General features: G+C 38.1%; 3 protein-coding genes across 3 annotated transcripts; all 3 read left to right on the forward strand.

Moving 5' to 3' along the window:
* Positions 1 to 788: 788 nt before the first annotated feature.
* Positions 789 to 3,475, forward strand: LOC118774498 (olfactory receptor 5H1-like). Its single transcript, XM_036523842.1, has 2 exons — positions 789 to 1,211; positions 3,323 to 3,475. The coding sequence occupies exons 1-2, from the start codon at positions 789 to 791 to the stop codon at positions 3,473 to 3,475; spliced, it is 576 nt and encodes a 191-aa protein (XP_036379735.1).
* A 16,126-nt stretch (positions 3,476 to 19,601) lies between these two features.
* LOC118774499 (olfactory receptor 8D1-like) lies at positions 19,602 to 20,606 on the forward strand. The gene has a single exon (XM_036523843.1). It carries the CDS (start codon positions 19,602 to 19,604, stop codon positions 20,604 to 20,606), a length of 1,005 nt encoding a protein of 334 aa, XP_036379736.1.
* Positions 20,607 to 22,788: 2,182 nt separating this feature from the next.
* Positions 22,789 to 23,766, forward strand: LOC118774500 (olfactory receptor 5F1-like). Its single transcript, XM_036523844.1, has one exon. The coding sequence runs from the start codon at positions 22,789 to 22,791 to the stop codon at positions 23,764 to 23,766; it is 978 nt and encodes a 325-aa protein (XP_036379737.1).
* Positions 23,767 to 24,720: the final 954 nt, after the last annotated feature.

A 24,720-nucleotide genomic window follows, 5' to 3' on the forward strand; every position in this document is an offset into this window, starting at 1 on the left:
TCCCAGAGCGTATTTGTGAGAAGTTGGCACCTAAACTGCCTCTCCCACTACAGTATAAGTACAGCCTACTCGAATTTTAGGATAATCCACAACTCCACAGTGCTGGCTGCAGTTTTCATTTGTTCTTCAATGGTTGGTATTCAAGATTATTTGATAGAAGATAAGATAATCATTTTGCAAAACTACTGTACCCTGTATTTGCCTGCTTGCTCATTCTGCTGCTTCCATCTGCGCCAATGCTGCTAATACTGCTGTGTGTGTATTGCAGCAGCTGACAAGAAGATTTGAGAAAGCAATATCCAATGGAAACAACAACACAGGACTTGAGCAACTTCACTCGTCCAGTTGGATTCTACATCAGAGGCTTCTATGCCCTCCAAAATGCTGAATCATATTTCATATTCTTGGGTGTTATTTATGTCATAACGCTTGTGGCAAATTTGATACTAATGTCCATTATATTGTTTGCAGAGTCTCTCCACACGCCCAAGTACATGGCAGTTTTCAACCTGGCGATAGTGGATGTGGGAGTCAGCTCCGCTCTTATCCCAAAAGCAGTTCACATACATCTTTTCAATTCAAAAATGATGTACTTTGACGAGTGCTTAACACAGATATTCTTTGTTGATTTTTTTGCAGGAATGGAATCGTATGCTCTTTGTGTATTAGCCTACGATAGGCTCATTGCTATTTGTTTTCCACTGCGCAGCCACTCTTTAAACTCAAACACTAAAATGCTGCTGGTCATCATTGTATCTTGGTCGATACCAATAGTTATCGTGGCGGTAATGGTTGGCTTTCTTCCTTCACTTGCATTTTGCAAATCCACTATTGTTAACAGCTTCTTCTGTGACCATGGACCTGTGTTTAAGATTGCTTGTGGTGATTATTCTCCCAGCTGGAATATGGCTGCTGTTGTCACAATAGCTTTGTTTTTTGGTCCTTTTGGTTTTATTGCCCTGACGTACGTGTTCATCGTTTATGCAATTTTAAGAATTGCATCGTCGGAGAGTAGATGGAAAGCATTTAAAACATGCACTGCCCATTTAATTTTGGTAGCTGTGTATTTTGTTCCATTGTTCATAGTTTACATTGTTGCTTGGAATAGTGTATACATTGACACTGATACTCGAATTATTAACACATCTCTGTCTACTTCCCTCCCTCCACTTCTCAATCCAATTATTTACTCTCTAAAAACCAAAGAAATAATGGAACAGATAAAAAAGCACTTGGGGATGAGAAAAACTGTGTCTGCTAACTGAAATGCAAAGCAGTTTGGCCTGTTTGCAAACACTTGTTGTGATTGTCATTACTACAGTAAATATTTATTCATTTCATCAAATAAGGTTACTATAGAAATGTATCTGTCAGTAAAATGAATATGTTCAATGCAGATTATAAAAAGTAATACAGCTTTAAGGTACATTCAAATGCATTAATTGTGTACAAATGTATTAATTGTGGATATGTTCATTAATGTACATGTGAATATATTTACACAATGTGATGTAATTTGTCAGTTTTTATTGTTCACATGTCTACTCTGTTCCTTGTGTCAGCCATTCGATCTTTTCAAGTTTAATCTCTAATTTGCTTAAGCTCCTGAGTGCCACTGCTCTCCATGGTTCTGAGGATAGACATTGGCAAGAAATCTGAACATTTATAACAAGCAGAAAGTTTCTTATATTTCTGATATCACTGAAAATATATGCACAGGAGAATTGCTGAATTGTGCTTTGTTTGTATAATGCCACATGACCATGTAGGCCTAGATACATAAATCAAAGGAATATATGTAGTGATGCAGATGTCTAATGTTAAGAATCACGTTTCTGATTCCATGTATCTTTTTCTGTTTTGTATATGATAGTGCTTGAAAAATTAAGGTGTCAGTATATAAACAAGTTTTAATCAGCAAAATGTCTGGTCTGGTCAGATGAACGTTTATGGTATTTGAAACATTTGAATGGGTACAATATCACCATCTAAGTGTAATATGTTGTGAAATTGCTGAAAGGCTTATTTTTGATTTATGGACTGAGACACTTGTCTCCACCTGTAATTGAAGTGTTCTTATCCACCACCACCACCAACCCCTGTCCAATCGAAGGTTAACTAGATTTGAACTAATAAATATAACTAATATCATATAACTAGTAAATAACTAATAAATAGAGGCTGCATTCAGTGCCTGGGTGATCACCTTGTGCTCATCCTCACTGTCCATTTCTCTATCCCAAAGGGACCACTGATACTTTCAATTTGTCACTTGAGGTCAGGTGTTGCTCCCCAGTAACCCAAGCACAACGAGTGTGGGCTGCCCTCTGAGCAGTTAGATAGCAAAGCGTTCCAATTCATCCTGTAGGCCCAGTTCAATCAAAGGGGTTCTCACACAATTTCCTAACACTTAAACCATCTGTACTATATCATTTCTGTGATCCACTGTTGTTGGTTTACATAAACTCCTGTCCATACCATCTGCATGAATACCAATAAAACAGAGCTGTGGCAGCTTCAAGGACACCTGATCATGAGTGATGATCTGACACTCTGCTGGATAACAAAGGATCATGTACTGAAAACTAATGCTACAGGCAAAATTAAATAATGAACATAAGAAGTACATGGAGGGCTGATATTGCTGTACTGTATCAGTCTCTCCTGATAAGCTCAGATCGTCACACTGCATTTTGTCCTCCTGTGATTTCTTTTGCTAATACCATATTCTCCTGCTGCTCTATTGTAGCATATGGTCACTTGTGGTGTCAAACGAGTGTTAGTAGTATATTAGCATAACATATTTATAAGAGTATATATTTTGTCGACCCAGTCTGTTTACCAGAACATTCCAAATACTAAAACAAGGATGTTACAATTAGAAGTGAACCTAAGTGAACTAAGGAAATAGGGTGAGGCAATGAGAATTAACAGATGGTTCAGTATGAGTCCCTGAGAAAAAGATGGGAATTTTTCAGCCAAAGAGAAAAAATCAGCTAGTGCTGTCATATAACAGATAGCCAGAGTGGAGAGAGAGAAAAATATTTGTTTTTCTTCATTCCATGCTCTTTATGACATATATTTAACAATACGTCACACAGAGGATATATAGTACTCTAGAAAGCAGAGCTGAACAAAGAAAAGATCTTTGAGCTGCAGAATTACCTATAATGGGGGAAGCCAACGGTCAGGCCAAAGGTCACAATATACTGTCCAAAAACATTGGTAATACACGTCTTTATAAGGGCCATGTTTAACATTGCAAAATCAAACAAAATGTGTTTGACAGCATAGAACATCGGTTTTTGTTTAGACTTTCCGGGTGTTTGGTTTTGATAAGATGTTCAGATCACATATCAGTGAAATCTTTTCTATAATAAAATTCATGTTAAAAATGACTTTCAGGCACTTTCAAGCTTCAGAGTGGTCTAAGTCAGGGGTGTACTCTCTGGTCTGCTATACCTTCTCTCTGTAAAGGCTTTGCTTTGCTCCTTAACAGGTCAGTGCTTTTATAACCCAAGGGTTTCTTGGAGCACTGCCCATAAAGGTGATTGTGTACACAGATGATGTGGCTGTTTTGATTTAAACAGTTGGATAATTCTAGCACAATATATAACCTCATTGCTAGCTTGAGAGGATGGCTTCAGCCATCATCAATTAGAGTGAGTGTGACAGATGTTTAGTTGGCGATTGGCAAGATGGGACACCTCTTACTCTTCCAGGACAAGTGCGATGACACAGAATTTCAAAATCCTGGGGTGGGACAGGCAGTTCTTTGGCACCGGGAACTTCACAAGGAGATTGTAAAAGGCAATGAGAGAAAAGTACAGGAGCGGTTTTATATGTGGAATTGGCTTCTGTCTGAACTTGAACAGGACTGGCCCTGCTTGCATGGCTATGCTGTGGTTATTGTAACAGCTGATTTAGATGACGCATGAGACCAGATATACCAATGACCACATTTGAGTAGCAATGATTGTTTGATATCTGATGTTTTGCATCTAACTGTTGCGAAGGGGGACGGGTGACGGGGGATGGGGGGTGGGGGGTGGGGGGATAACATATGGGAGGCTGAGATTGGACCAGCTCCATTTTCAACTGGGTAATAGTTAACACATTTAGCTGTTACCCTTTTTACAGGGCTATTTTGAATGCATGGGCATTACCTAAGAGGATAAAGGTAGTCTGGGGGAAAATGGCAGTGTGTTGCTTTGAATCTTTTTAAATCCATCTTTTCCTCATCAGGTCACATGATTATAGAGTGTTTTCTCCTCTTTTGCCAGGAGTCACCAAGTTCACTCACTTGATAAGTGATTCCAGTTACTATTAGAGACACTTAACTAGTTAGCTTTGTAACTGGTGAGGTCTGCAATCTATTCATTCTGTCTGAACAGCAGCATCACAAACAGAGACAAACACTCTTTGCCCTCAGAGTGCAGGGTTCCTGTCTCAGGCCTTTGAGGAAAGGAAAGGGTAGAGCCCTTTTCCTGCTATAACAGGGAGATTGCATAGGACACAGATTATGTGCTGTTCTTGTGGTGGAGGGGACTGAGAGATCTATTTTAAATCTGTATACAAAAAGAGCAGATATTCATACTCATTCTGTGTTGGTTACTGTTTTGGATCAGTTAAAAAACCCTTTTCATAGCATAGTGGTAAGGAGCAGGACTTATAACCAAAAGATTGCTAGTTTGAAAGGTACTTGACCCAGAATTGCCTCAGTAAATATCCAGCTGTTTAAATGTCATGCAAAAACTGTAATCTATGTAAGTTGCTCTGGATAAGAGTGTCTGCTTAATGCCAATAATGTAATGTAACATATTATACTAAGAATATATCTTAGACAATATATTTTAGCCCAATAAATACATTTAACATATGTAACCTGTTATAAACTATTGCCATTTTTTCATATTGCAATATATTTCTTTTTCATTTATATATTTTAGTTTGCTTGGGCTGAACAACATATTTCTCAATATAGTACAGGAACACACCTTTTTACACCCTTGAGGAAAGGAATGGCTGCATGCTTCTCTGCTGTCTAAAACACAGGATACAAAATGACCTGCATGCAGGGTATGGCATGATATGTAATCACATTTTCAATGCCAGAGTAAACTCACACAAAGTAAAATATTTGTAGATTTAATTGATTGTTTATTGTGAGGAGCTGAGGCAGATGGTACATATGGGAAACAGTTTCACAGCAGTTGTACGCAGCTCCTGCATACAAAGAAACACAAGTGTAAGTGCTCTGTAACAAACTGCTCATTCCAGATCCATTTCCACTGAAAGGGCACCAGGGATTTATCTGACAAATTATCAGTGCTTCACTGTAGAACTTTTGTTCCACACAAACTGCATCAAATTAGAGTTTGGAATTTTGTAGTGATAAACCTACAACAATTTGAAATTAAACTTCATGGAAGTTCTTAGGGATACCAAGCACATAATAGGTAAGAGGTCCTAACACAGCTGGTGTGTGTACACTCAGCACATCTAGCAATAACACCATAACCTGGGGTTTATTACCATTCGACATAATTGTAAGTGCCGCTTCATTATAGTATGTTGTCACTACAACTCCTGCCCTGAGCTCATGGCAGTGAGCAAAATGTAAGTAAATGTGGTTATATAATTTTTTTAGTTTTTTTTTAGGCATAATCTCACCAGAAATCTCATACATACATTTGACTCGATGTCCTCAAATCAAACTACAACCCTAAGATAACTGTGTCAACATTTCCCTAATCACGGATAGAATAGAAATGATTAGTACAATGAGGATTTTGCATATGGATTGACATATTCCTCATTACGTTGCTTCACACTTTAGAATATCTTGCCTTTCATTACTTACTTGTTCATGACATTTTTAACTGTGTTACATTGCTTCATTTCGTCTCAAAGGAAACTAATGCTCCCTTTGAAGATTTCTTAATTGCACCCTAAGCGAAGCAATGAAAATCTAATTAACCTGTTGCATTAGGACAAGTTATTGGCAAAAAGTTCTCCAATCAAACATATTCTCCCAGAGCGTATTTGTGAGAAGTTGGCACCTAAACTGCCTCTCCCACTACAGTATAAGTACAGCCTACTCGAATTTTAGGATAATCCACAACTCCACAGTGCTGGCTGCAGTTTTCATTTGTTCTTCAATGGTTGGTATTCAAGATTATTTGATAGAAGATAAGATAATCATTTTGCAAAACTACTGTACCCTGTATTTGCCTGCTTGCTCATTCTGCTGCTTCCATCTGCGCCAATGCTACTAATACTGCTGTGTGTGTATTGCAGCAGCTGACAAGAAGATTTGAGAAAGCAATATCCAATGGAAACAACAACACAGGACTTGAGCAACTTCACTCGTCCAGTTGGATTCTACATCAGAGGCTTCTATGCCCTCCAAAATGCTGAATCATATTTCATATTCTTGGGTGTTATTTATGTCATAACGCTTGTGGCAAATTTGATGCTAATGTCCATTATATTGTTTGCAGAGTCTCTCCACACGCCCAAGTACATGGCAGTTTTCAATCTGGCTATAGTTGATGTGGGAGTCAGCTCCGCTCTTATCCCAAAAGCAGTTCACATACATCTTTTCAATTCAAAAATGATGTACTTTGACGAGTGCTTAACACAGATATTCTTTGTTGATTTTTTTGCAGGAATGGAATCGTATGCTCTTTGTGTATTAGCCTACGATAGGCTCATTGCTATTTGTTTTCCACTGCGCAGCCACTCTTTAAACTCAAACACTAAAATGCTGCTGGTCATCATTCTATCTTGGTCGATACCAGTAGTTATCGTGGCGGTAATGGTTGGCTTTCTCCCTTCGCTTGCATTTTGCAAATCCACTATTGTTAACAGCTTCTTCTGTGACCATGGACCTGTGTTTAAGATTGCTTGTGGTGATTATTCTCCCAGCTGGAATATGGCTGCTGTTGTCACAATAGCTTTGTATTTTGGTCCTTTTGGTTTTATTGCCCTGACGTACGTGTTCATCGTTTATGCAATTTTAAGAATTGCATCGTCGGAGAGTAGATGGAAAGCATTTAAAACATGCACTGCCCATTTAATTTTGGTAGCTGTGTATTTTGTTCCATTGTTCATAATTTACATTGTTGCTTGGAATAGTGTATACATTGACACTGATACTCGAATTATTAACACATCTCTGTCTACTTCCCTCCCTCCACTTCTCAATCCAATTATTTACTCTCTAAAAACCAAAGAAATAATGGAACAGATAAAAAAGCACTTGGGGATGAGAAAAACTGTGTCTGCTAACTGAAATGCAAAGCAGTTTGGCCTGTTTGCAAACACTTGTTGTGATTGTCATTACTGCAGTAAATATTTATTCATTTCATCAAATAAGGTTACTATAGAAATGTATCTGTCAGTAAAATGAATATGTTCAATGCAGATTATAAAAAGTAATACAGCTTTAAGGTACATTCAAATGCATTAATTGTGTACAAATGTATTAATTGTGGATATGTTCATTAATGTACATATGAATATATTTGCACAATGTGATGTAATTTGTCAGTTTTGATTGTTCACATGTCTACTCTGTTCCTTGTGTCAGCCATTGGATCTTTTCAAGTTTAATCTCTAATTTGCTTAAGCTCCTGAGTGCCACTGCTCTCCATGGTTCTGAGGATAGACATTGGCAAGAAATCTGAACATTTATAACAAGCAGAAAGTTTCTTATATTTCTGATATCACTGAAAATATATGCACAGGAGAATTGCTGAATTGTGCTTTGTTTGTATGATGCCACATGACCATGTAGGCCTACATACATAAGTCAAAGGAATATATGTAGTGATGCAGATGTCAAATGTTAAGAATCACGTTTCTGATTCCATGTATCTTTTTCTGTTTTGTATATGATAGTGCTTGAAAAATTAAGGTGTCAGTATATAAACAAGTTTTAATCAGCAAAATGTCTGGTCTGGTCAGATGAACGTTTATGGTATTTGAAACATTTGAATGGGTACAATATCACCATCTAAGTGTAATATGTTGTGAAATTGCTGAAAGGCTTATTTTTGATTTATGGACTGAGACACTTGTCTCCACCTGTAATTGAAGTGTTCTTATCCACCACCACCACCAACCCCTGTCCAATCGAAGGTTAACTAGATTTGAACTAATAAATATAACTAATATTATATAACTAGTAAATAACTAATAAATAGAGGCTGCATTCAGTGCCTGGGTGATCACCTTGTGCTCATCCTCACTGTCCATTTCTCTATCCCAAAGGGACCACTGATACTTTCAATTTGTCACTTGAGGTCAGGTGTTGCTCCCCAGTAACCCAAGCACAACGAGTGTGGGCTGCCCTCTGAGCAGTTAGATAGCAAAGCGTTCCAATTCATCCTGTAGGCCCAGTTCAATCAAAGGGGTTCTCACATAATTTCCTAACACTTTAAACCATCTGTGCTATATCATTTCTGTGATCCACTGTTGTTGGTTTACATAAACTCCTGTCCATACCATCTGCATGAATACCAATAAAACAGAGCTGTGGCAGCTTCAAGGACACCTGATCATGAGTGATGATCTGACACTCTGCTGGATAACAAAGGATCATGTACTGAAAACTAATGCTACAGGCAAAATTAAATAATGAACATAAGAAGTACATGGAGGGCTGATATTGCTGTACTGTATCAGTCTCTCCTGATAAGCTCAGATCGTCACACTGCATTTTGTCCTCCTGTGATTTCTTTTGCTAATACCATATTCTCCTGCTGCTCTATTGTAGCATATGGTCACTTGTGGTGTCAAACGAGTGTTAGTAGTATATTAGCATAACATATTTATAAGAGTATATATTTTGTCGACCCAGTCTGTTTACCAGAACATTCCAAATACTAAAACAAGGATGTTACAATTAGAAGTGAACCTAAGTGAACTAAGGAAATAGGGTGAGGCAATGAGAATTAACAGATGGTTCAGTATGAGTCCCTGAGAAAAAGATGGGAATTTTTCAGCCAAAGAGAAAAAATCAGCTAGTGCTGTCATATAACAGATAGCCAGAGTGGAGAGAGAGAAAAATATTTGTTTTTCTTCATTCCATGCTCTTTATGACATATATTTAACAATACGTCACACAGAGGATATATAGTACTCTAGAAAGCAGAGCTGAACAAAGAAAAGATCTTTGAGCTGCAGAATTACCTATAATGGGGGAAGCCAACGGTCAGGCCAAAGGTCACAATATACTGTCCAAAAACATTGGTAATACACGTCTTTATAAGGGCCATGTTTAGCATTGCAAAATCAAACAAAATGTGTTTGACAGCATAGAACATCGGTTTTTGTTTAGACTTTCCGGGTGTTTGGTTTTGATAAGATGTTCAGATCACATATCAGTGAAATCTTTTCTATAATAAAATTCATGTTAAAAATGACTTTCAGGCACTTTCAAGCTTCAGAGTGGTCTAAGTCAGGGGTGTACTCTCTGGTCTGCTATACCTTCTCTCTGTAAAGGCTTTGCTTTGCTCCTTAACAGGTCAGTGCTTTTATAACCCAAGGGTTTCTTGGAGCACTGCCCATAAAGGTGATTGTGTACACAGATGATGTGGCTGTTTTGATTTAAACAGTTGGATAATTCTAGCACAATATATAACCTCATTGCTAGCTTGAGAGGATGGCTTCAGCCATCATCAATTAGAGTGAGTGTGACAGATGTTTAGTTGGCGATTGGCAAGATGGGACACCTCTTACTCTTCCAGGACAAGTGCGATGACACAGAATTTCAAAATCCTGGGGTGGGACAGGCAGTTCTTTGGCACCGGGAACTTCACAAGGAGATTGTAAAAGGCAATGAGAGAAAAGTACAGGAGCGGTTTTATATGTGGAATTGGCTTCTGTCTGAACTTGAACAGGACTGGCCCTGCTTGCATGGCTATGCTGTGGTTATTGTAACAGCTGATTTAGATGACGCATGAGACCAGATATACCAATGACCACATTTGAGTAGCAATGATTGTTTGATATCTGATGTTTTGCATCTAACTGTTGCGAAGGGGGACGGGTGACGGGGGATGGGGGGTGGGGGGTGGGGGGATAACATATGGGAGGCTGAGATTGGACCAGCTCCATTTTCAACTGGGTAATAGTTAACACATTTAGCTGTTACCCTTTTTACAGGGCTATTTTGAATGCATGGGCATTACCTAAGAGGATAAAGGTAGTCTGGGGGAAAATGGCAGTGTGTTGCTTTGAATCTTTTTAAATCCATCTTTTCCTCATCAGGTCACATGATTATAGAGTGTTTTCTCCTCTTTTGCCAGGAGTCACCAAGTTCACTCACTTGATAAGTGATTCCAGTTACTATTAGAGACACTTAACTAGTTAGCTTTGTAACTGGTGAGGTCTGCAATCTATTCATTCTGTCTGAACAGCAGCATCACAAACAGAGACAAACACTCTTTGCCCTCAGAGTGCAGGGTTCCTGTCTCAGGCCTTTGAGGAAAGGAAAGGGTAGAGCCCTTTTCCTGCTATAACAGGGAGATTGCATAGGACACAGATTATGTGCTGTTCTTGTGGTGGAGGGGACTGAGAGATCTATTTTAAATCTGTATACAAAAAGAGCAGATATTCATACTCATTCTGTGTTGGTTACTGTTTTGGATCAGTTAAAAAACCCTTTTCATAGCATAGTGGTAAGGAGCAGGACTTATAACCAAAAGATTGCTAGTTTGAAAGGTACTTGACCCAGAATTGCCTCAGTAAATATCCAGCTGTTTAAATGTCATGCAAAAACTGTAATCTATGTAAGTTGCTCTGGATAAGAGTGTCTGCTTAATGCCAATAATGTAATGTAACATATTATACTAAGAATATATCTTAGACAATATATTTTAGCCCAATAAATACATTTAACATATGTAACCTGTTATAAACTATTGCCATTTTTGCATATTGCAATATATTTCTTTTTCATTTATATATTTTAGTTTGCTTGGGCTGAACAACATATTTCTCAATATAGTACAGGAACATACCTTTTTACACCCTTGAGGAAAGGAATGGCTGCATGCTTCTCTGCTGTCTAAAACACAGGATACAAAATGACCTGCATGCAGGGTATGGCATGATATGTAATCACATTTTCAATGCCAGAGTAAACTCACACAAAGTAAAATATTTGTAGATTTAATTGATTGTTTATTGTGAGGAGCTGAGGCAGATGGTACATATGGGAAACAGTTTCACAGCAGTTGTACGCAGCTCCTGCATACAAAGAAACACAAGTGTAAGTGCTCTGTAACAAACTGCTCATTCCAGATCCATTTCCAGACTTATCTGACAAATTATCAGTGCTTCACTGTAGAACTTTTGTTCCACACAAACTACATCAAATTAGAGTTTGGAATTTTGTAGTGATAAACCTACAAGAATTTGAAATTAAACTTCATGGAAGTTCTTAGGGATACCAAGCACATAATAGGTAAGAGGTCCTAACACAGCTGGTGTGTGTACACTCAGCACATCTAGCAATAACACTATAACCTGGGGTTTATTACCATTCGACATAATTGTAAGTGCCGCTTCATTATAGTATGTTGTCACTACAACTCCTGCCCTGAGCTCATGGCAGTGAGCAAAATGTAAGTAAATGTGGTTATATATTTTTTTTAGTTTTTTGAGGCATATTCTCACCAGAGATCTCATACATACATTTGACTCGATGTCTTCAAATCAAACTACAACCCTAAGATAACTGTGTCAACATTTCCCTAATCACGGATAGAATAGAAATGATTAGTATAATGAGGATTTTGCATATGGATTGACATATTCCTCATTACGTTGCTTCACACTTTAGAATATCTTGCCTTACATTACTTACTTGTTCATGACATTTTTAACTGTGTTACATTGCTTCATTTCGTCTCAAAGGAAACTAATGCTCCCTTTGAAGATTTCTTAATTGCACCCTAAGCGAAGCAATGAAAATCTAATTAACCTGTTGCATTAGGACAAGTTATTGGCAAAAAGTTCTCCAATCAAACATATTCTCCCAGAGCGTATTTGTGAGAAGTTGGCACCTAAACTGCCTCTCCCACTACAGTATAAGTACAGCCTACTCGAATTTTAGGATAATCCACAACTCCACAGTGCTGGCTGCAGTTTTCATTTGTTCTTCAATGGTTGGTATTCAAGATTATTTGATAGAAGATAAGATAATCATTTTGCAAAACTACTGTACCCTGTATTTGCCTGCTTGCTCATTCTGCTGCTTCCATCTGCGCCAATGCTGCTAATACTGCTGTGTGTGTATTGCAGCAGCTGACAAGAAGATTCGAGAAAGCAATATCCAATGGAAACAACAACACAGGACTTGAGCAACTTCACTCGTCCAGTTGGATTCTACATCAGAGGCTTCTATGCCCTCCAAAATGCTGAATCATATTTCATATTCTTGGGTGTTATTTATGTCATAACGCTTGTGGCAAATTTGATACTAATGTCCATTATATTGTTTGCAGAGTCTCTCCACACGCCCAAGTACATGGCAGTTTTCAATCTGGCTATAGTTGATGTGGGAGTCAGCTCCGCTCTTATCCCAAAAGCAGTTCACATACATCTTTTCAATTCAAAAATGATGTACTTTGACGAGTGCTTAACACAGATATTCTTTGTTGATTTTTTTGCAGGAATGGAATCGTATGCTCTTTGTGTATTAGCCTACGATAGGCTCATTGCTATTTGTTTTCCACTGCGCAGCCACTCTTTAAACTCAAACACTAAAATGCTGCTGGTCATCATTGTATCTTGGTCGATACCAACAGTTATCGTGGCGGTAATGGTTGGCTTTCTTCCTTCACTTGCATTTTGCAAATCCACTATTGTTAACAGCTTCTTCTGTGACCATGGACCTGTGTTTAAGATTGCTTGTGGTGATTATTCTCCCAGCTGGCATATGGCTGGTGTTGTCACAATAGCTTTGTATTTTGGTCCTTTTGGTTTTATTGCCCTGACGTACGTGTTCATCGTTTATGCAATTTTAAGAATTGCATCGTCGGAGAGTAGATGGAAAGCATTTAAAACATGCACTGCCCATTTAATTTTGGTAGCTGTGTATTTTGTTCCATTGTTCATAATTTACATTGTTGCTTGGAATAGTGTATACATTGACACTGATACTCGAATTATTAACACATCTCTGTCTACTTCCCTCCCTCCACTTCTCAATCCAATTATTTACTCTCTAAAAACCGAAGAAATAATGGAACAGATAAAAAAGCACTTGGGGATGAGAAAAACTGTGTCTGCTAACTGAAATGCAAAGCAGTTTGGCCTGTTTGCAAACACTTGTTGTGATTGTCATTACTACAGTAAATATTTATTCATGTCATCAAATAAGGTTACTATAGAAATGTATCTGTCAGTAAAATGAATATGTTCAATGCAGATTATAAAAAGTAATACAGTTTTAAGGTACATTCAAATGCATTAATTGTGTACAAATGTATTAATTGTGGATATGTTCATTAATGTACATGTGAATATATTTGCACAATGTGATGTAATTTGTCAGTTTTGATTGTTCACATGTCTACTCTGTTCCTTGTGTCAGCCATTGGATCTTTTCAAGTTTAATCTCTAATTTGCTTAAGCTCCTGAGTGCCAGTGCTCTCCACGGTTCTGAGGATAGTGTCAGGGCTCCCGCCCCCTAGCTGTTGTGTTTTTGTTTTTTTCCCTGTCCATGTGCTTTTGTTTTTCTTGTGTTCTAGCCCTGCCCCGCTCTCCGCCTTGTCTCCGCCCACCTGATTGTCTCCACCTGCATGCCTGCACACCTGCCTCCCATCACCTAATCAGCCCAGCCATATATCTACCCTGCTTGTCTCTGTGTTGTTTGCCAGATCGTTTCAGTGTTTCTGCCTGTCTCGTTTCCTGCCTGTTTTTCCCTGTTCGGATTTTTGCTGGTTTTTGCCTCGCCTGTTCCTCGACATCGTTTTTTGCCTCCCCTACTGTCCTGATTGCTTGATCTGCCTGCCTTCAAATTTTGACCCGGCCTGTTTCTGTTTTTGATCCTTGTTTTCCCCTTGGACTGCCTACGTGGTATTTTGACCCTGCCTGATTTTGGACTGCCTGCTTGTTTGACGATTCTGCTAATAAACGCCTGTAATTGGCGCACTCGTGGTCCGTGTCTGAGTCCGTGCCTGAGTCCTGACAGATAGACATTGGCAAGAAATCTGAACATTTATAACAAGCAGAAAGTTTCTTATATTTCTGATATCACTGAAAATATATGCACAGGAGAATTGCTGAATTGTGCTTTGTTTGTATGATGCCACATGACCATGTAGGCCTACATACATAAGTCAAAGGAATATATGTAGTGATGCAGATGTCTAATGTTAAGAATCACGTTTCTGATTCCATGTATCTTTTTCTGTTTTGTATATGATAGTGCTTGAAAAATTAAGGTGTCAGTATATAAACAAGTTTTAATCAGCAAAATGTCTGGTCTGGTCAGATGAACATTTATGGTATTTGAAACATTTGAATGGGTACAATATCACCATCTAAGTGTAATATGTTGTGAAATTGCTGAAAGGCTTATTTTTGATTTATGGACTGACATTTGTTTCCACCTGTAATTGAAGTGTTCTTATCCACCACCACCACCAACCCCTGTCCAATCGAAGGTTAACTAGATTTGAACTAATAAATATAACTAATATTATATAACTAGTAAATAACTAATAAATAGAGGCTGCATTCAGTGCCTGGGTGATCACCTTGTGCTCATCCTCACTGTCCATTTCTCTATCCCAAAGGGACCACTGATGCCTTTCAATTTGTCACTTGAGGTCAGGTGTTGCTCCCCAGTAACCCAAGCACAATGAGTGTGGGCTGCCCTCTGAGCAGTTAGATAGCAAAGCGTTCCAATTCATCCTGTAGGCCCAGTTCAATCAAAGGGGTTCTCACATAATTTCCTAACACTTTAAACCATCTGTGCTATATCATTTCTGTGATCCACTGTTGTTGGTTTACATAAACTCCTGTCCATACCATCTGCATGAATACCAATAAAACAGAGCTGTGGCAGCTTCAAGGACACCTGTTCATGAGTTATGATCTGACACTCTGCTGGATAACAAAGAATCATGTACTGAAAACTAATGCTACAGGCAAAATTAAATAATGAACATAAGAAGTACATGGAGGGCTGATATTGCTGTACTGTATCAGTCTCTCCTGATAAGCTCAGATCATCACACTGCATTTTGTCCTCCTGTGATTTCTTTTGCTAATACCATATTCTCCTGCTGCTGTATTGTAGCATATGGTCACTTGTGGTGTCAAACTAGTGTTAGTAGTATATTAGCATAACATATTTATAAGAGTATATATTTTGTCGACCCAGTCTGTTTACCAGAACATTCCAAATACTAAGACAAGGATGTTACAATTAGAAGTGAACCTAAGTGAACTAAGTGTACATACTTGATCAAATGTATTCCTGGAAGATACTGAGTGACCATGCCTCATTTAAGCACCCGGTCCTGAGCCATGCACCGTTCTGGCTAGTTAACATTTACAGGGCAGCAGGTCCCTATTCAAAATTTCATACTGTTTTCCCCACAGCTCTACCAGTCAGCCCTTATGCAGTTATTATCCTCGGTAACTAGCATCTTTGTTGACAGCACCTCCAATCCCCCTTAAAAAGGAAAACTTTATTCCACTTCTTGGATCACTGGCATTTGCTCAAAATGTACATAAAGCTTCTCACATTACCATGTCCAACATGTGGCAATCAATCTCACACAGCATTGATATCAGCAGGATAACAATTAAAGAACTTCACAAAAACCCAGCCCTTACAGATCACTCTGAAGGGAATAACTATTTTTCTACATATCCTTGATGCTACAAATAAATTATCTTAAAGGTAAGCTTCATACATTATACTAGGAACTCAGCCCAGGGAGTAGATATTTATCCTATGGAGCCAGGCAATGCCTGCTGCAAGGGCGTCTCCTGCAGTGAAGAAGAATAACAATAATTAATAAGAGCAGGTTGTCACATAGGCCTTGAAGGGGTCTGAGCGTGGTACCTTACTGTATACGTTGCTAGCTGTATATATTATACTTTGAAACTATCATTCTGAACGACATGTCTGGTTTGTAACTGAGACACTTTCCCCTGTGCTGCATTGGTGAATAATCTTCACTTTTGAAGCAAGAATCAGTCTGGTGTATGGTAGCTGAAAATTTAAGTTTGAGAGTTAACTTGATTACTTTCAGTGTTTTTATCCCCAGCACCACTGGCCAAAGCAACAAAGTGCTTCGTCAGTGCATTCGATATTCTTCAGCACTGCAAATTACTACAGCTCTCTCATCCTTTCCCCTAGTAAAATCAGTGGCCATGACGATCGTAAGAGATATGCTACCACTGAATGCACCCAAGGTGAGCTGTACCAATGTGGCAATTAAACTCCCTTGCTTGAACAGTTAACAAATAAGTACTATCAGGCCCTAAAAGCTTGTGGCAGTGTGGCAGTGGTATACTGCATACTGTCCAAGTGAAAAAAAGAGCCATAGGAAACAGCATGAAGCCTAAAGCAGGCAGGCATGTTGTTCTCTTGAACGCAGATATGGAACAACTCACTTACACAACTTTATTCTATTCTGGAATACATTTGCTGCATGAATGCATATTATGTTTTTATGGAGCACTTGCAGCATTTAAGATATAAGGAGCTCATTTTTTAATAGGCAACAGCATTTTGCGCACTTAATGTGGCCAATAACAGCAATTACAGAGCACCCGGGTTATAAGAAAGGATGTAAGAATAAACCACACAGTGATCAAAAACATCAGGACAGAAGAATTCACACAGTGACATTCAAATAGTTGAAGTGAGTCATATTATTCTTACTTTATTGCAGGAAGGGTTGTATACAAATGCTGAACATTTCAAATGCATGTTTGAGGAACATAGCTAAAGACTTAGCTAAGACTAAAGAACTTAGCTAACTACGAAGGCTGGCTGAGCTAGCTGCAAGGAATGGCAAGTCCTAGACATGTTATCAGCTCTGCAAGTGGAATATGGCCGCTCAGCAACTTTTTATGTGTCTCACAAGGAACGTCTCCCACTGAGCAAGTGCAGGAAACAGGAATGTCACTGACTGTGTCCTCTGTCTGAAAGGAATTCAGACATTCTGTCACACATCCAGGGCTGTTCCACCCAGGCCACTTGGCAGATTATGTAAATCCAATGGAGTTGCACTGCCATCTAGCACCTGTAATTAAAACAGCACCCAAATACAAGTACTTGAAAAAGATTTCCCTTGACAAATATATAAGAGCTTACAATCACTTATGCATGAAAATATAATATGTATGGAGACATGGATGTTCAGAGTCAACATTCAAGAGGAGGTCTTTGATGCACAATTTATTGGTGCATGATCTATAGTAATTTATTATGTGAACGTTCCATGTGTATTGTTTAATGTGGTTGTTCCATTGCTCCATTTATAGATATGTTTGTGCATTTTTTATTGTTTCAATTATTACTCATGTGTTTGGATATGTCAACAGTCACATATCAGTTATAATATGCCAATTTACTTGTAGTATGATTGTTATTTGCTTATTTATTAACCTAGTGATTTTCATTTATTTCTGTCTTAAATACCTGCCTAGATGCCTGTTAAATCTATTTTGATGTTCTAGCTTCTATTTTATTTGACATTTTAATTCATTACAAGCAAATTAAAAAATACAGTTAACATGTTATCCCACATCTTTATCAGGTGGTCAATATGCTATCAGCAATGCAAACACAAGACCCACCTTTTCAAAAAACTTCCAAATAACTTTGAACATTGTTACCACAGCCCATGATTTGATGATTTGTTTCTGATTTGACTGTAGACTGTGTGGAACAGTAATGTTTTTAGCTTTGAGAGTGCTGGTGTCTTTCTGCCTCAGTGAGTGATCATTTATTTACTGATTCATAGATACAAAAATGACAACATCAACAAGGCTTTCATGAGGCTGCAATTACCTATAGAATATATGCAGATGCTAGAAAGGCTACAATCACATGTAGAACACATACAAATACAAGAGAACACCTTTCAGTTCAGGAAGTTGGTGTTTATTGGTGCTTATATTAAGATAAACAACAAAATAAAACTCAAATCTGAAGGGTATTTAAAGAGCTATTTTTTATCAGCACTACTGTTTCAAATGCCTTTCTGATTTTTATGACATGATACATGCTGCATATATCCTGGGGTCTTTGTCAAGCTTGAGAACCCTTGCTAATAGGGTCAATGACCCTGATGTCACCACAGTGACCTGCCAAACCCAAATCCATGCAGGTGGCTACTGCTGGTCAGAATAATATGAACACCGGGGTAAAAGATGGGTCATATATACATATAGTAAAGCACTGACCAGGTGATATTAAGGTTCAAACATAAACGTATGTGTCCTCTTTGTTGATCTGGCCTGACTTTAATTCGAGTGTTTTAATTGTCAGTGCTTATTACAAATTATGCTGATACCATAAAGTACGTTTTCGAATAAAAGACAAAACACACAATAAACCTGATGTAAGACTTTTCCAACCTCGAGAGCAACGTATAATTTTATTGACCTCTCGTGATTCTGCTTTGTTGGTATAGCGCCATAAATCCATGTGATCAAACATCCGTGTGATTTAGACATGTGATCTAATATCTGTGATATTAGTTAAGTGTATTGAGCTATTTGGCAAAAACACACTACATTTCCGTCTTAGTCTGGAGAGAGTGGTCATCGAAAACATACCTACTGTAGATATACTGTGCGGTATAGGTTAATCTTTGAGTTGACTTGTATTTCATACATAAACACCATCTAGACATACGATTTACGTTATGCAGCCTAAATATTAAGAAAAAACTTTGTAATTGCACCACAAGAGACTGTTTCTATATGCATCTAATTAACCCTCGGCTTTTACTGTACTCATGTACTGTTCCGACGAAAGTGAACTGGTTAATCACATGCATGAACCCCAGATGACTTGCGCTGGTTACACACGTCCTATCCCAACTATAAAGCATCGTTAATCCTGTTCGACTCTTCGGAGTTCAGACTCAACCGGGACTCTACCCTAAACGGTGCACAGTCTGTTTTCCTGCTACCATCAAACAGGTACGTATGGAGTATGTTTAAATTTATTATATATATATAATATATTATATTGCATTAAGTTAACTAATTGGTGCCATTCAATTTTATAGCTATGACATTTCGTCCTTTACGTTGAGCAACTCATTAAGCAAGTACGCGTTTTTATCTTTGTTTATTTTTTTATTCTTACACAATGAAGTGTATCAAAAGAATTGGGGGGAAATGTCATGCTTGCTTAAATATTCTGCTCAAAATGGAGCAAAGCCGTAATTTGAGGTATGCTGAGTGCTCCACATATCTTTTTTGCTGAGTATGTTCATGTTTCGTCTAGTTTAGAAAGGAATTGCGCACTTGATGTATTTGTGCGGTGACATATATTTTTCCTGTATGTTTCAGATTGAAAAAAAGACCAAAGAAACCAACTGCCTATGGAGACAACAACACAAGACTTAAGTAACTTCACGCGCCCGGTGGGATTCTACATCAGAGGCTTCTACGCCATGAAAAATACTGAATATTACTTTATATTTCTGGCAGTTATTTATGTTCTGACTGTTGTGGCAAATATACTGCTGATGCTTATCATTTGGTACTCAGAAACTCTCCACACACCAAAGTACATGGCTGTTTTCAGCCTCGCTGTGGTAGATGTCAGTTTAAGCTCCGCTCTGATTCCGAAAGCAATTCACATGTATCTGTTCGATTCCAAATTTGTTTATTTTGACGCCTGCTTGGCGCAGCTGTTCTTTGTTGATTACTTTGCATCGATGGAAGCGTTTGCGCTCTGTGTTTTAGCTTACGACAGACTCATTGCTATTTATTTCCCATTACGAAGCAATACTTTGAACACAAACTGTAAAATGATGTTGGTCATTATTGTATCTTGGTCAATACCATTTATAATAGATGTGGTAATGGTTGCACTGATTCCACCCCTGGCATATTGCAAATCAACAATTGTCAACAGCTTCTTCTGTGATCATGGACCTGTGTTTAAAATCGCTTGCGGTGATTATTCTCCAAATTGGTTTATGGCTAGTTTTACCACTGTGGCGTTATACTTTGTTCCTTTTGGCTTTATTGCTGTGACATACTTGTTCATCATTTATGCAATTTTGAGAATTGCATCGTCTGAGGGAAGGTGGAAAGCGTTCAAAACATGTAGTTCGCATTTAATCTTAGTTGCAATATTTTTTGTTCCTTTTTTCGTTACTTACATTGTGGCTTGGGCTAATGTTAACATTGATACGGACACCCGAATAATCAACACCTCTTTGTCCGCTTCAATTCCTCCGCTTCTCAACCCGATCATCTACTCTCTAAAAACCGAGGAAATATTGGAGCAAATTAAAAAGCACCTTAACCTGAAAAAAAACTGCACCCAGCAACTGATCAGCCACCATTGTTCACTCCAACTGCAAACTCCCCTTTAAAATAATTTTAGGGAATAAAAATCTGGTATACGTTTTCTATATGTTTTTATGTTTGAACACCCACACCGATACCAAACATATTTTTTTATTATAACATACAAAATATGATTTGATGTATCTATGTCTGGGAGATTAAGAAAATCTTGCGTGACTTAAAACATAAAGTAGCACAATAGTAGGCCTACTTTTTTGATGATTGAATAAGTTACCATTTGCCTATAAATTTTAATTGGTTTGGGAGGATTTAGCATTTCACGACCCGAAAAATAAGCATCTGTACTTGTTTGTCCATGTTTATTTCGTCATCGATGTCCTCCTTTTATGCTTCCAATAAAATAATGAGCTTATTCACTAAAATCTTGCCTGATCAAGGGTAGGAACGATGTTCGATTATGTTTCCCTGAAACCATGTCATGTTGCAACTTTGCTCCCAATTAACTGAACTTGATTCAGACTAAAAAACTTCTGGGTTAGGATTTGGAGTAGTCAATCTGATCGTGGATCAGCAGGGAAAAAAATCACGAAGCCGGCTTCCGTTCAGAATGATTTTCTGAACAGGGGCTCATGTAAAACCATGTAAAAGGATACTGAAGCAGGGGCAAGTTGTTGGAAGACATGTTCTTACTGTTGTAGTTGGGTCATTTTGAAAACACTGATTTGCTTGTTTATATCATACATTGTGATGCATTTAACGTTATTTAACAAGGGGGGCCATCTTATTTCGGACATAAATAATTCCCTAATGACGAAATCACCACTTCATATAACGTATTCACAGTCTAATTCATTGCGCTCTTCCAATTAAAATATTACAGGCAAGCCCCATTACAGGCAGTAGGCTATACATTTATTTTATGCACTAAATAATATAATATGAAGCGTTGCAGGATATTGCGGATAATAATGGTAATTGCACTAATAGTGTGCTGATGGCCTTGTATGATTTTTTTTTTTTTTTTGGATTATACTCGCATTTTTTTTTTTTTTTTAGTTTTTATTGAATTCATCCCTGGAATCACATCATTGCAAACACAGCAACACTAGAACTCATTTCCTCCTCAGAAAAACGAACTTACTGTGTCATAATGATGTTTTCTCGAAACATCGCTGTATGCAGAGCAAACTAGCCAAGCTCGCTTGGACCAAGGAAGCTAATAGGAAAATGCATCTCAACAATATTTATTGTAGTAGCTGAAAAGTAGTTTTCTGGAATCAACATCATCAAGAGTTCCTAATGAAATACGTCAACCCTCCCGATGCAAAATCACTTCAATCGATGGCACCTGCCTGGATTGGACGTACTTGTGGAGATAACTGGCATTTTCACGTTTTAAGCAAAATGAGTGAATGTCGATATAAATAACTACATAGCCTACATGTGGACAGACGTGTGTGTGCGTGCGTGTGTGTGAGGGGGGAGTTCAACATTCAATACAACAAAAAGAATTACTAAATATTAGTAATGTTAGTCTATATCACAATATCTTATATTTTCACATGTACACCATGCTGTAATACAATGTCTTGTCAAGGTGTGGAATGCTATTATGGCTATGTGGACTACAACATTAAACTCATTTTCCAAGGAGAAAAGAGATACCAAAAGGGAGGGCAATTTCAAAAGTTAATTAAGTCTACTGAGAGTTCTAAAGTATATCCCCTTACACATTACCAGATAAATACTGCAGTAACATTTTAGATATACCACAAGCGGTTTCGACAGTTATCAGTGTTGTGGCTAACTGGTAAGTGACTTAATTATGCTTGTTAAATTCTAATGAGCACTCATCCACCGCTCCATACTTGGAGAGCATTAACGTAGAAGTGTGAACGTTTGTTTTCTCGCGCATAGCATGCGTGCAAACGCTTGATATATGACAGTAAAAATAAATGACAGCAGCAATTATACGAGCTTTACTAAAAGTAAGATCTCTTTATTGAAATATCTATTTATATCTAATTAACATTGTCTACAGCCTGCAGTAGGCCCACAACTCACTGCGAACCTTAGCCTGTTACAGTTTTACTAGTTAGATGGTTATTTAATTTGGGTTACATACAAACCGTTAAGGTGTGCTATGAAATGTTGTAAAACACATCGCGTCTCTTTCAGTGGCGTTATTCACTTCTCTGTAACGACCCTGTGGAAAGGTTTCTAAGGACGGAAACAATCTGAGCAGCGATGGGCGCTCTCGGGACTTCCTTCACAAATGACTCCATCATTCAACCAGTGGGATTCTACATAATTGGATTTACATACTTACGGTTCGCCGATTTATATTTTATATTCTTAGCGATAGTCTACATTGTAACTATCCTGTCTAACTCCTTCATACTGTCAATTATATGGCTGGATCACCGGCTACACACTCCGAAGTATATTGCGGTGGCTAATTTAGCGATTGTCGACTTGGTTCTCAGTACAACTATCATTCCCGGAATGATTAAAACATTTCTCATGAAGGATAATTTCGTTGCCTATAATGCTTGTTTGACCCAGATGTATTTTTACTATTGTTTTGCGTCACTAGAGTCATTTTCCCTTGGTGTACTTGCATATGATCGACTCATTGCCATATGTTTTCCACTGAGGCATAACTCTATCAACACAACAACTACTATGCTCAGTATTTTAGCAGTTGTTTGGACGTTTTGTGTGAGTATCATTGTATTCTCGACCTCAATAATGACCAAGCTGTCTTTCTGCAATTCTGTCAAAGTGTACAGCTATTTCTGTGACTACGCGCCCGTGTTCAGACTATCCTGCAATGATAATTCACTGCAGTGGGCCATGGCCACCTCTCTGAGTTTAGTGGTTTTATTTGGACCCTTGAGTTTTATCATTATTTCGTACGTATGCATTTTGATAGCCGTGTTTAGAATGAATAATGTGGAGAGCAGGTACAAGGCACTTGCTACGTGTACAGAGCATCTAATTCTAGTAGCGATTTTCTACGTTCCAATTTTGACGCTTTTCATCATTGGCTTGTTCTTATTCAGCGTCGATCCAGATATCAGAATGGTGAACTTGTCTTTGTCCTCATGCATCCCACCCTGCCTGAACCCCATTGTGTATTCTCTGGCAACCAAAGAAATTAGAAACAAAGTGTTGGTTGTGTTCCGAAAGGTCAAGGTAATAGCGTGGGCGAGTGAAGCATAATGGTTAAGAGGAAAGTGACATTTTAAGTACATTGTGTGAGGAAATAAACCTTATTTTACCGGTCTTATTCAAGCCTATAGTAGACAAGTCTCATTGAAATGAAACCATTTTGTTTTTTGTTTTCTTTTTTCACTATGAATTCATTTTCAAACATTTAGTACTTGTTATAAAGCACATGTGATCGTCGATATAGCCTCAGCAAGATACTGAATGCATCACGATTTATAGACTGCCAGCACACATAAAATGACATTCATAACATGGCAACTGCATCTTTTGCATGTTTTTCACAATTTTAGGTGTTAAACCATGGCAGAGGTTCATTTCCATCATTGCAAATTACGCATTCTCTCAACTGCACAAATTTTCATTATTTCGACTTTCTGATACCCATTCACACATGTGGCATCGTCCGTCATCGCCGTTCTGTGTAACATCAGTTAACCTTGCCTCGTTTTCCTCTTGCTCTGTACCGAGAGAGAAACGAAAGCTCGCCAAAGTGATTAAGGAGCTACAATTTCCCAAATAGCATTCACGCGGGTTTTCAACGTATTAGGCCACCCAGCCCAACACTCTTGCAATGCGTTTTGATTTATGGGCTCTGATGTTCTTTCTATTCATTGTGGCAGGTGTCGTTCTGTTGATCACACAAAGGAAATAAAAGTTCCAGAGGTGTTTTGTATTTGGTTGTTTATTGTATTTTATTTGTATTATGATTGTTTATGTGCTTATTATGTTTATGATTAATCATGTAATGTGAGTGATGAATAAATTGGACAACATGAGTTGTCCAACTCATTGCTAAAACTGTGGGAAGAACAAAAGAAATTCAACACGTGCTTACTTTTCTTTCCCAGAGGTTAATAGAAAATGCATTGTGTTTGGACCAAATCTGGCATCCAATGTGGTACCAAGAGAAAATAACACCCAGGGAAAGCCTGTCAAAATGTCTCA

The sequence above is a fragment of the Megalops cyprinoides genome, chromosome 3 (genome assembly GCF_013368585.1).
Source record: "Megalops cyprinoides isolate fMegCyp1 chromosome 3, fMegCyp1.pri, whole genome shotgun sequence".
In the NCBI taxonomy this organism is placed as follows: Eukaryota; Metazoa; Chordata; class Actinopteri; order Elopiformes; family Megalopidae; genus Megalops; species Megalops cyprinoides.

Coding starts and splice junctions, on each gene's coding strand:
- LOC118774498 (XM_036523842.1), top strand. CDS start 789: ATGGTTGGCTTTCTTCCTTCACTTGCATTTTGCAAATCCACTATTGTT. Junction 1,212..3,322: donor CTCTAAAAACCAAAGAAATA/ATGGAACAGATA, acceptor TAGACTTTCCGG/GTGTTTGGTTTTGATAAGAT.
- LOC118774499 (XM_036523843.1), top strand. CDS start 19,602: ATGGAGACAACAACACAAGACTTAAGTAACTTCACGCGCCCGGTGGGA.
- LOC118774500 (XM_036523844.1), top strand. CDS start 22,789: ATGGGCGCTCTCGGGACTTCCTTCACAAATGACTCCATCATTCAACCA.